General features: G+C 43.3%; 3 protein-coding genes across 3 annotated transcripts; all 3 read right to left on the bottom strand.

Annotated features, from left to right (window-relative positions):
• Positions 1-995: 995 nt before the first annotated feature.
• LOC143039288 (uncharacterized) lies at positions 996-1586 on the bottom strand. The gene is made up of 2 exons (XM_076209162.1): positions 1415-1586; positions 996-1318 (listed from the first exon to the last, which is right to left on the bottom strand). Exons 1-2 carry the CDS (start codon positions 1584-1586, stop codon positions 996-998), a joined length of 495 nt encoding a protein of 164 aa, XP_076065277.1.
• A 140-nt stretch (positions 1587-1726) lies between these two features.
• LOC143039287 (uncharacterized) lies at positions 1727-3084 on the bottom strand. Its single transcript, XM_076209161.1, has 2 exons — positions 3046-3084; positions 1727-2773 (listed from the first exon to the last, which is right to left on the bottom strand). The coding sequence occupies exons 1-2, from the start codon at positions 3082-3084 to the stop codon at positions 1727-1729; spliced, it is 1086 nt and encodes a 361-aa protein (XP_076065276.1).
• A 5649-nt stretch (positions 3085-8733) lies between these two features.
• LOC143039190 (uncharacterized) lies at positions 8734-10268 on the bottom strand. Its single transcript, XM_076209047.1, has 2 exons — positions 10142-10268; positions 8734-9912 (listed from the first exon to the last, which is right to left on the bottom strand). The coding sequence occupies exon 2, from the start codon at positions 9820-9822 to the stop codon at positions 9349-9351; it is 474 nt and encodes a 157-aa protein (XP_076065162.1). The 5' UTR covers positions 9823-9912; positions 10142-10268; the 3' UTR covers positions 8734-9348.
• Between the last annotated feature and the right edge of the window lie 2614 nt (positions 10269-12882).

Genomic DNA, 12882 nt, shown 5'->3' with positions numbered 1-12882 from the left:
CTTAGGGTACGCAGGTATTAAAACGAAGTTCTGATCTGACGCTGGCTGCAGGTCATTCTAGAAAGAATGCTTTATTTTAATAAATTTGCATAAACTACAAATATACATAAGTACCAACAAATACGTTGTCATAACTCCCACATCACATATTGACATCAGGTATACAATCATATATCGAAATTCGTATATAGAAATAACATCACATATTGGCATCAGGTATACAATTATATCTCGAAGTTCGTATATAGAAATATCACAATACTAAACCAATATTGACTTACAGACTCGTGTGTCTCCTTTGGTCCCTGCGCTCGTTGACGTATTTGGCATGACTATGGTCAAGTGATGATTTGGCGGCACAATACGTGACTTGTCCCTCCCTCTAACTGCGTATAACCCACTATTGGGCGACTCTTTCACCAATGCCAGTTAGAGAGAAAGCGACTTTATCATTGCCGCTCACACACACACTGTCCACCTTTCCCCCCACACACTCGCCCAAGTTGACGCCGGGGACGAGGGGGAAGTGGTACAAATGATTGTACCGTTATCTATTGACAGATGTACAACGTACAAATTGCTTTTTCCACCTCTGATTTTTTTTCACAACAAAAGTAATAATACAATTTTACGTCTATGGACGTAACACTTCCCCACCTTGAATCTTACGATTACGGACCAATCCATCCTTGCTCACTCACACTTCTTGGACTCTCCCTAGCGGCCAAGAACCACGGGGCGAGTTTTCATTCATGACAAGCACTAAATCCCCGACTGAAAGATTCGGGCTTTCCGAGTTCCATTTCTGCCTTCTTTGCAATTCCACTAGGTATTCACTAACATATCTTTTCCAAAATTGTTTAACTAGATGTTGTACGTGACGCCAATGATTGCGGTAAGGATCGGCATCGTGAAAAACTCCCCAAGATAGCGGGGAGATTCCTTGGAGGAGTAACAGATGATTGGGAGTCAGCGGACTCTCATCACTTGCATCATCACTGCATTTGGTGAGGGGGCCGACTATTGACTATAATTTCCGCTTCGCAGAAGAGGGTTTGCAAAACATCAGCAACCATCCTGGGGCTTTTGATGACCAAAGCGAACAGTATTTTGTGTACAGACCTAATCATGCGTTCCCAGACGCCTCCGTGGTGTGACACGGAAAGCGGGTTGAACGACCACTCAACGTCACGTCGACGTGTTTCCCTTACGATCAAGGATAGGTCAAGATCTCGTACACTGCGTGCTAGTTCAGCCCTTGCTCCTACTAGGTTAGTACCCTTGTCTGACCACACCTTACTGGGATAACCTCGCCTCACTGTGAAGCGTACGAAACCGTTGATAAATGCGTCAGTTTACAAGCTATCAAGCTTCTCAATGTGAATAGCTCTCATAGTAAAACACGTGTACAGACACCCGTAACGCTTCATTTCTGATCTTCCGACTTTAACATGGAAGGGTCCAAACAGGTCTACTCCTACGTACCTAAAGGCAGCCCCGCCTGTTTCACACCTCTCAGGAGGGAGGTCAGACATTCTTTGGTTCATGGGGGCCCCGTATAATCTCTTACAAACTATGCAATCCATTTTGACGCGCTTCACCAGTTTTCTGTCCCGTATGATCCAGAATTTCTTACGCACCTGACTGAGTGTTCATTCTACCCCTACATAAGAGGAATCATGGCAATCCCGTACAATTAACGTAGACAACCCGATGGCTCGCTCAGTCAAGGCTGCATGCTTGAGTCTACACCAACTACTAACAGACCATCTATGATAATAGGAGACAGCTTATATATTGAACTGGGCTTTAACACAGTTTTCCCTGCTTTAATGTTCTTGATTTCATGAAAATAAGCACGCCCTCGAACATGCTTGACAATTAAATTTTCTGCGTGCTTTAGTTCATGGACCTCAAGTGGTGAAATCGGCGGAGTCTTCGTCACCTTAAGGAATTGAATTAGCCTTAACCACCAACCAGCACCCTTCTTTAATTTGTAAAAGCTTGAATAATGTTCAATCAACGTATCGATTGGGTATTGGGTGATGCCCGACTGACAGGTTTGTACGATACCCGTGGGGTGTATGTCACGCCTCACCTCCGGGTCTTCATCTTGAAGGCGCCCTACAAGATTATCTTGCGCTGGCCATGCACACTTGTAATTTGATAAGAAGGGAGGACCATTGAACCAAGAAACCGGCAAATTGTCTACAAAGCATCCCCGAGATAATAGGTCTGCTGAATTGTCTTCACCACTAACATGATGCCACTGAGCCTCTGAAACCTGTCTAATGAGTGTAACATGATTCGCTACGAAGGTCCTGAACCTTCTTGTCTCGTTCTGTATATATGCCAGAACTATAGTACTGTCAGACCAGAAGTTAGATTTGAGCAAGGGGATATCCAACTCTCTTCTTACAACAGCATCTAATTTGGCTGCTTCAACGGCGGCCGAAACTTCCAATCTTGGTATAGTAATTCCTCTGATTGGAGCTACTCTGGCTTTACTGGATAGCAGAGCTACATGCACCTTCCCATCTTGATTGATCGTCCTGATATAAGTGCAAGCACCAAAGGCAACCTCACTTGCATCACAAAAGTGGTGTAACTCTGAAGTACAACAATTCAATTCTAATGGCAAAACACACCTAGGGAAGCGAAGTCTCGAGATTTCATTTAGTGAAGCTATCAATTTCAACCACTTCTGACACAAAGATCTAGGAATAATTTCGTCCCAAGATATCTTAAGCCTAGTGGCCTCCTGGAACAAGATCTTGGCAGGAACAATAATTGGCAAAATTAAACCTAAAGGATCGTAAGTCGAAGCAAGTTGGCTCAGATTAACCCGTCTAGTCACATTCTGTGTTTGAACACCCTTGCTAACGAAAAAAAACAGTCGTTCTCGACGTCCCATTTAATCCCAAGCACTTTGCTATGCATATTTGATGTCAATTCCTTTGCTTCCTTAGCCCTGTCTTGTTCACTAATGCTTTCTAGCAATTTGACGTTATTAATTATGAGGACACTCCTTGTTTCTTCACTTACCTTAATTTTCTCTTCGGGTGACGCTACGGACTTCAACATATCGTCAACGTAAAATTACCGGAATAACCTGTCTTTTATTTCCTCACGAGGTTGCATGCCTTCAACAGTTTTCCGCAAAGCGTAGGTGCTACTACTAGCGCACCATATTCCGCCAAAGGGATGTGAGGTCATTCTTAACCCTTTTATTTCATCATCAACATACCATAGAAACCTTAAAGCGTCTCTGTCGCTAATGGGAATTTTGACCTGGTGATACATGGCCTCAATGTCGGCCGTGATGGCGTACTGATGTTGGCGAAAGCGGAGTAACACGTGAACCAACTTATTATTCAGATCTGGGCCCTGTAGGCACTGACTGTTCAGACTGACTCCATTCTTTTGAGCAGCACAGTCGAGTACGACTCTTACCTTACCTGGTTTGGTTTCACTCGTAACAGCATGCTGCGGGAGGTACCACACAATACCATCATCTCTCTTTAAATCAACCTCGGGAACCCAATCTGAAATATTCTCAGAGTATACATTCAATATTCTGGATTTCACCAACCTTTGGTTCAAACTCCTTAATCGTCTCTCGGCAACGTCACGATTATTGGGCAAGTTTGGTTCACCTCGACAAGGTATCAGCAGTACATAATGCCTATCTTCGTATCGTGTTTCTTTATCCCAAAGGTCGATAACCTTCTGGTCGTTCTGAGATGGCGCCCTACCTTCACATTCATTTTCCATCATCCACAAGCGTTCAACATCCGCTTCGATTGAGCTCGCAAAGCACGAGCCGGCATTACGAGACTTCCCTGCACTAATTGGGCCATTCACCGACCATCCAAAGTAAGTCCTCGTGGTATAAGGTTGGTGCTTGCTCTCACCTGAACCCCCTCTGACCTCCAGTGGTTTTAGGAGCCAAGCGTTGTCCATCCCTATCAAAACGTCTGGCTCAGATACTTGACTAGTGCTCAATGGTATGCCCTTTAAGTAGGGGAATTTATCAAAGGTTGCTAATAGGTACTCTCGGAACGACCATGACATTTGTAACGCTGGCCTTTCGTCTACCATCCAGTGACGTAAGGCTAAGGGATACTACCTTTGATTGAGTTTCCCTGGTCCCCCCTAAAGTACTCATAGTGTACTCCTTAAAGTCTTCCTTCAGACCTAACTTGTGGGCCACCCTTTCCGTGACGAAAGTAGTGTCTGATCCACTATCCAACAACGCCGTGACTTCAAGTTTATCTACAATAACTGGTAAAATGGGTAGATAAATCTTCGATCGAGCATTATTGACATAACCATTCATGACCACACTTGATTCTTGACACTGAATTTTCAACTACACCCCTAATACTCTGAGAGTCCTTTGCCGGGACGTGGATGAATTTCGTATCCTTTAGACCACATCCAGGAACGGAACAAATGTATTGCTTGAAGCATTTGCTGACCCCGTGCCCACCTAGCAAGCAATTAAAGCTTGTGTCTTTTTACGATTTCCAAACGACTTTCAGGCTTCATGCCTTTAAATTCCTCATAGTAGAACAGTCTGTGTTCTTCCCCCCGCACATTACACATGTGCTACCGGCACGTCCTAACTTGACGGGGTATTTAGACTCAGATGCTGCTACATTACAACTTGTGCTCTTCACATTTTGACCCTTTCCTGTGGATAACAGCCCATAAACCGGGTCACATGCCTCATCATCCATGACATTAATGAACTCAGCGAATTGACTGAGATATGGGTATGTATCGGTTTCTCGTTTGTGACTTAAAGCCTTCTGCTTCCATTTGTTACGAATGAATCCCTGACACCTCTGTAAAATATCTAAAATACATTGTTGAGTGTTAAACCTTTCATATAATTCTAATTTTCCAAAAGTTGCCACTGCCATTGTCAAGTCATCTCCCAATTGCCTCAACTCTTGAGACTTAGACACCAATTTACCATTTTTCAAATCATTAACAATTTGTTGAGGTACAAGGTGAGAATTGCCGAGCTTTGCCACCGTGGAGGAGATACTACCTGGTATGTTGCCCCACAATTACAGAATACAACAGTGGAAGGAGTCTGACAGCACAACTCTCCGTAACAGTACAGTGCAAGGACCCAGTGAAGAGCTCTCAGATGGGGCACTGCTACCAAGACGCGAATGGTCCACACTAAATAGAGCAAGATCCAGAGTCGCCAGAACTGGTGACAATCTGGTTAAATGGGGCCTCAAAACCGACCCATCCTGCGAGTGCGGAGAAACTGAACAGAACATTGACCATGTCCTAAGCTCGTGCCCGCTTTCAACCAATTTAGACAACATTGACCTGGTCAAAACTAACCAAAGAACACTTGAATGACTGTCTGGCGTGATAAGCTATCATGACCGAGCCTGCGTTTTGATATGGCGCGTGCTTGTGCGTAACCGGCGCTATCCCAACTAGTGCACAATTTTTTATAGCAGCTTTCGCCGACCCCTTGGTATATTGTAATAGACGGGTCAATTTGACCTGAGGGTCACTCACAAAGGATTACAAAGGCGGAGCATGCCGACATGAGACCTTTTGGTCCATATCTAGCTCGGATGCGAAAAAAAATCATAATAATAATAAATTGATAAATAAAAACTATAATAATGTAAGTAACAAATAAAAATATAAATAAATGCATAGGTATAGTTACATAATAAACATACAGGTAAATAGTAAATAATGATAAATTGACATATAACTAATAATAAATGAAAACCAAACAGACAAATGATAACAAAACAAAAACAAATAATACAAAATAAATTAATCATTACAGCATCTTGCATAGGTGCTTATTTAAATTATTCTCAAAGCTTCGAACAGAACTACATTGCACTACCTGTGCAGGAAGTTTATTCCATTCATCAACCACACGGTTGGTAAGTTGTTTCTACCTACTTCCAAATTGAATCTATTTCCAGACAGTTTGAGACCATTGTTTCTTGTCTGATTCTCATTCAATGTGAAATTGTTTTCACTTTTGATGTTGTTAATTCCCTTTAGAATTTTTAAGACCTGTATCAAGTCACCTCTGGGTCTACGCAATTTTAGGGAAAACAGATTCATATGTTTTAGTCGATTTTTGTATGTTTTATTTTTGATATTTGGAATCAGTTTTGTGGCTCGCCGTTGTACTTTTTCCAGTCTGCCAATGTCTTTAATGAGATTCGGTGACCATACGGAAACAGCATATTCCAAATGTGGACGAACTAACGATTTATATAGCTTGTTAATGAGTGATGGACTTTTGAAATCAAAAGATCGCGCAATCAGTCCTAGAATCTTATTTGCTTTCTCAGAGGCTGAAATACACTGCTTGGATGATTTGAGATCATTACGATAATTACGCCGAGATATTTTTCACTATCCACTTTTGTTAACGAATTTCCAAATAATTTGTAATCGTACTCACTGTTATTTTTACCTATGTGCATTAACTTGCATTTACTTGTGTTAAATTTCATTAGCCACTTTTCAGACCATTGCTGTAATTTATCTAAATCTTATTGAATATCTAATTGGTTTGAGTGATCATTTGCCATTCCGAACATATTTTGTATCATCAGCAAATTTGGAAACGGTAGATTTTAGTCCATGGTCTATATCATTTATATATACTATGAATAGAAGTGGCCCAAGAACGGAACCCTGAGGAGCTCCACTTGTAACATTTTTCCATCTAGAAGTTTTTCCATTTAAAACAACTCTCTGCTTTCGATCCTTCAACTAATTACTAGTCCAACTTAAAAGGCTACCACTTATTCCGTGCGAAGCAAATTTAGTAAGTAGTCTTTCGTGGGGGACGGTATCAAAAGCTTTTGCAAATTCTGGATATATTAAATCTATATTGTTTCTTTTGTCATAATTCGAGATAACTGTGTTGTAGAATTCGAATATGTTAGTCACGCAAGAACGTTTCCGTCTGAAACTATGCTGACTATCATTTATCAAACGGTTATTTTCTAAATGATGTTCGATAGCATCTCTGATGATAGTTTCCATTATTTTTCCTACGATTGAAGTCAAACTTATAGGCCTATAGTTATTTGGTTTCTTTTTGTCACCTTTTTTGAATATGGGAGTAATGTTAGCTAGCTTCCATTCTCTTGGGACATCTCCGGAAATGATGGATTTCTTGAAAATAATTTCTAATGGAACAACAATCTCATTTTTTCATTTCCTTTAAGATTCTTGGATGCCAACCGTCAGGCCCTGGTGTTTTATTAACTTTGAGTTTATCTATACACCTTTTAATTTTTTTCTTTTGTTATATTTACCGTAGTGAGTAAGTTTACCCTAGACTTTTCACAGGTTTCAGTTTGGAGTTCACTTTGAGGTGTTTCGTTTACGAATACCGAGCTAAAATAATTGTTTAATGTATTACACATTCCTTCATTTGAATATTCAAGTTTACCGTCAGCAGATAATAGTGGACCAATGTGATTCCTAATAACCTTTTTATCTCTAATGTAACTATAGAATTCTTTAGGATTATCTTTGGATTTATCAGCGATGTTCATTTCGTATTGTCGTTTTCTTTTCTTTTTTATTGTCTTTTTTAAATCTCTCTGTATTGATACATAACTTTCATAGTCATTAGATGCACCCGAGCACTTATATTTCTTATAAGTCTGTATCTTTTTATCAATACTTTTTTCAGTTTCTTTGTCGAGCCACTTTGGGCGAGCCTGATTTGGGGGACGACTGTCCTTAAAAGGAATGTAAGTATGAATCATCTTAGTGAGCGTATTTTGAAATATTTCCCACATCTGATCTACAGGTCTTTCGTTTAATTTTGCCTCCCAATCTATAAGCTGAAGCTCCTGGCGTAGTCCTATGAACTGAGCTTTACTGAAATCGGGTATTTTAGAAACACAAGTATCTATTCTAAAAAAATTTAGGAGTTTGAATCTAAGTTGTGATCGCTATTTGCAACAGTTTCACCGACTTCTACATAGGTTACCATGCTTTCGCGGCTAGTGATCAATAGATCGAGTAAGTTTCCATATCTTGTGGGCTCTTTTACATGCTGAATTAAGTAATTGTCACCAAGAAAATCAATCAAGCGACTACCTATATGGCCATGTTCAAGGGTCATCCAATCAATGTCAGTAAAATTGAAATCACCCATTATCAATAAATCCTGGTTGCAGAACTAGACAGTTCTTGAAATAACAGTTTGTCGTCTGCTAGTGATAATGTCTTTGGCCTATATATTACACCTACATTCATTTTTTGTCCATTTGTTTGGGTTAACTCAACCTACAAACTATCATATGCATCCTGTTTCACTTTCTCTAAAACACAAGCATGAACATTGTTTTTAACGTACAACAGAACACCCCCACCTTTCTTGTGGTTTCTATCCTGATGAAAGTGTTTAAATCCCGCAATATTAGATTCAGCTTCGAACTCTGTACCATTTAACCATGTCTCAGTTATTCCTATCATGTCGAGATTTTCGCTTTTGACATACGCCTCTATTTCTTGATTTTTTTCCTAATACTACGAGCATTAAAGTACATGGTTTTAAGAAACTCGTGATTATTTCTTTTTGACACATTTTGAGTTTCAATATCATGTCTTACATTATCATTTTGTTTTTTATTTATGCCTTGCTCTATATTATTATTTGGTCCTTCATTGACATTCAATGCCTCATTAATATTTCTCCCATCAAAATTAACATTTCCCCCATCACGGACATCTGGTCGATCACGGTCATCCGATCTCTTTTGTACACTTTACCCCTGTACGTCACCGTGATTCACACCGGCCTCTCGTCGTTCATTAACATTATGTCCGGCATCCCTTCCTAAAATTATATTTTGTCCTCCAGTGACATTATATCCTACCGTGATATTTTTCATCCACTATAATTACATCCCATCGTGACCTTTTGTCTTCCACTGTCATTACATCCCATCGTGAGATTTTGGCCTTCATTGACATTCTATCCGGCATCCCTTCCTAAAATTATATCTTTTATTTTTTGTCCTCCACTGACATAATATCCTACCGTGATATTTTCTCCTCCAGTATCATTACATCCTATCGTGATATTTTGTCCTCCACTATCATTACATCCCACCGTAATATTTTTTCCTCCACTGTCATTACATCCCATCGTGACATTTTGTTCTTTGACATTACATCCTAATGTAACATTTCGTCCACTACCGACATTATATCCTAAAATTATATTTTGTCCTATACTGGCATATTGTTCTACAATGCTATATTCTACACTGTTTTTCCAAGTACACTCTATTTTCCATTCCCTTTGGGCTTCTACCCTACTCTACTGTCTATGAGTTCGTCGAACACTGTAATAAACAACTCGTACTCAAGAGGCTCCCTTTCAAACACGCCCAACTCAAATTTGGGTATATTCAAGATCCCGACTAGTTCGGCCGGTGAGATATCTGACTGTTCACTTTCATTGTCTACGCGGGGCTTCGCACACGGAGTTTCAGTTTGAGTCCTTACCTTAACGAACGCTCGAGGATTCGTTACCACCTTGATGTACTCCTTCTCCGCTTCCTTGTACCATGCTTCACTGGCCTCTAATTCATCTTCATCGTCGCCCAGGAATGCTTGGTAAGCGTCGTATGACGATTCGAATTCTGTGAAGAATGTACGGACACGGTCCAGTTTGTCCGCGATGCCGGCTACATTTTCTTCAGCGATTAGCCGGCACAAGGCTCCTAGGTGACGTGTGACCGCTGCCTTACTCTCTCGTCTCACCACCTTGGCCTGTTCCATGACGGTGACTTGAGTCTAATGACTGTAGTGCTCCTTAGGGTACGCAGGGATTAAAACGAAGTTCTGAGTTGACGCTGGCTGCAGGTCATTCTAGAAAGAATGCTTTATTATAATAAATTTGTATAAATTACAAATATACATAAGTACCAACAAGTACGTTGTCATAACTCCCACATAACATATTGACATCAGGTATACAGTCATATATCGAAACTCGTATTTAGAAATAACATCACATATTGACATCAGGTATACTGTACAATCATATCTCGAAGTTCGTATATAGAAAGATTACAATACTAAACCAATATTGACTTACAGACTCGTGCGTCTCCTTTGGTCCTTACGCTCGTTGACATATTTGGCATGATTATGGTCAAGTGATGATTTGGCGGCACAATACGTGACCACTAACTGCGTATAACCCACTATTGTGCGACTCTTTCACCAATGCCAGTTAGAGAGAAAGCGACTTTATTATTGCCGCTCACACACACACTGTCTGGATTCTGGATTCCAAGGAAAGACCACCTCGCTTGCGCGGGATCGGGTTTTGTGGGAGGGGAAGAATGTCTGTAGGAAAATAAAAAGATAGGAATAGTTGTCTTTAGTGAGTCCTACTAGCTGGAGGGAGTTTTAAGAGGAAGCTTAGTTAGCCTTAGGGGCTTGGAGGGTAAGCACTTCGCTGTCGGAGGAGGAGGAGGAGGAGGATGCACTATCGCTAGACTGGACAGTGTCTGGAATAGTGCTGGTGAAGGGGATTATGTCCCGCAGCGTCTCCTTTGTGAGTTTCGTCAGGTTCAACTTAGGCCTCCCAGTCGAGCTGGCTCGTGGTATGGCCACGCGGCGCGGGAGCCCGGAGGAGGATTTGTTTGCCCCTGACGAGGAGGAGCGGGGGCTTAGGATTGGGGAGCGTGAGCGGTTGTTACGTTGGTAGGATTCATGTCTGGATGCCCTGGACTTGGGGCGTGATTGCCTGGGGTTAGGTTCTTGCGCAGCCTTCTTGGGGCAGGTGGAGGAGGAGGAGGTGGAGGTGGAGGAGGAGGAGGTGGAGGAGGAGGAGGAGGAGGTGGAGGAGGAGGAGGAGGTGGAGGAGGAGGAATCAGAGGGAGGGGGTGTGGAGGGTGTGGAAACAGAGGGAGCGGTGGTGGGAGGGGTAGGGGCTGGGTGAGGATAGGATGGGTTGTTGGGACCAAAGGGAATAGCCTCTAGGACGTGAGGTGGAATGGGGAAGGCAGGTAAGCCCAGGTGAGTGAGTGCTGTGGACAGCACTTCCTGCACCTGCTCCTTGCTCTTGGACATGAGCATTGCGGAATAGACAATACTCAGAGCAAGTACTTGAGCATCCCTCGCCTGGTTGCACCTTTCGTCTCCAGACGGACACTGGAGATTACCAGCTGCTTCCCTTTCCAGGGTGCTGCCGATAATTGATGCAACCATGCTAGGGATTCCGGTACAGGTGGAGGGCCTGCTCGCATCCTGGCGAGAACGCTTGGACTTCGTCCTCTGCGTCCGCTGCTCCTTGGGGGCGCAAGAAGGCTCCTGGTCTGGGGCGGCAGCAGGGGAGCTAGCCCTCCTCTTTACACCTGGGTGGGTTCTGGGTTTGGGGGTGGGGGGTTGAGGGATTTTGCCTTGGGATGGGGAGGAGGGGGAGGGGGTGGAGGAGGAGGGGGTGGAGGAGGAGGGGGAGGAGGAGGAGGAGGAGGTGGAGGAGGAGGTGGAGGAGGAGGAGGAGGAGGAGGAGGAGGGGGTTTTGGTTTTAGGACGAGGATTAGAGGGATGCGCAGGTTGGGGCGGGTGTTGGGAGCTGACCTAGCCACCGGTTGAGCAGGCTGCGCTGTGTCAGCCGCCTTTCTCCTTTCCGGGCAGGAATTGGAGATGGCGCTGTGGGTTCCCCCACATAGGAGACACCTGAGTCTCGCTGCCTCGCATTCTCTATACCGATGTCCGTCGGTAGCACACTTGGAGCACCTAGTCAGATTGGGTTGAGGACAGGATCGGGATTCATGTTTCAGGGAGTAACATATCAGGCATTGCCTGACCTTGAGGTTCTTAAACTCTCTAATAGACGATGGGGGCAGATATAAGAAACTAATCTTGAGTCCTACCCTGAGAATCTTCTCAAGGTCGGACCTAGATTTTAGAGAAATTCTGACGAAATCAGTGCCCGGAGGCCGGAAGACATCGACAAAGTCAACATCCGAGTTCCTCTCCCTTAGGTCACTCAGAATGGCTTCCTTATCCCCGAGCTTGTCAAGGACCATCCTACCCACGTACATGGACGCTCTGACATGAGCGTAGGTGGGTGTGACCCTACGGGGAGAGAAACCCAGCTTCTCCAGCTTGATCACAGTCCTCTTCTCGAAGCAGGCATCGAGACTATCCTGATCCATCAAGTGGAACAGGACATTTGCCCCTTCCGTCTGGGCAAAGCGCACAGGAGCACTGCCTATCACACCGCTCAATTGGTTGGCATCGTCCACGAGCGAGATGCCATCCGGGCGTGAGTTGCCTCTCACAAAAACCACTTGAAAGTTGGTTTTCATGATGAGGGCGCTTGACGGTAAGTTATACGAGAATCAGACACGTCAGGGAAGGAGAGAAAGAGGAAGAGCAGAAGCACCTACGGAGAAGACGGTCTAGACACGAATTTTCTTAAGGCGCTAAAAGAGGATACAGAAGGCGGGCAGTGTTGATGTGTACTGGTTTTAACCAAGTCGAAGACTTGATACGAGTGTCTTTTGTGTTAACTGTGATCTAGATGCAGGCACAGCTAAATGTGTAGTGTTCTTTCTCTTTTCTACGAAGGCAAGACTCTGAAAACAGAGAGCGATTACGTGACTTCGGAAGTGTTGTGTAAGTAAAGTACACCACTGAGTATCAATGGATATTAAGCACTGTTGTGTCTGTGTTTACCCTGAGATTTCTTTACTTACGGAGAGTAGGCGTTGCTGTTGAGTCCACCTTTCTCCCCACATACTCGCCCAGGTCGACGCCGGGGACGGGGTGGGGGTGGGGGGAGTGGTACAACTGATCGAACCGTTACCTATTGACAGACGT

The sequence above is a fragment of the Oratosquilla oratoria genome, chromosome 26 (assembly GCF_046742065.1).
Source record: "Oratosquilla oratoria isolate Oo_2021 chromosome 26, ASM4674206v1, whole genome shotgun sequence".
Lineage (NCBI taxonomy): Eukaryota > Metazoa > Arthropoda > Malacostraca > Stomatopoda > Squillidae > Oratosquilla > Oratosquilla oratoria.
The sequence above is the reverse complement of the archived record's forward strand: the minus strand, read 5'-3'. Positions and strand labels throughout refer to the sequence as shown.

Excerpts from the sequence above, each read along its gene's own strand:
- LOC143039288 (XM_076209162.1), bottom strand. The coding sequence starts at position 1,586 with ATGGATTGCATAGTTTGTAAGAGATTATACGGGGCCCCCATGAACCAA. Across the intron at positions 1,319-1,414 it reads AGAAATGAAGCGTTACGGGT|TGAGGCGAGGTTATCCCAGT; the intron begins GTCTGTACACGT and ends TACGCTTCACAG.
- LOC143039287 (XM_076209161.1), bottom strand. The coding sequence starts at position 3,084 with ATGTTGAAGTCCGTAGCGTCACCCGAAGAGAAAATTAAG. Across the intron at positions 2,774-3,045 it reads CACCCGAAGAGAAAATTAAG|ATCTTGTTCCAGGAGGCCAC; the intron begins GTAAGTGAAGAA and ends GTTCCTGCCAAG.
- LOC143039190 (XM_076209047.1), bottom strand. The coding sequence starts at position 9,822 with ATGGAACAGGCCAAGGTGGTGAGACGAGAGAGTAAGGCAGCGGTCACA.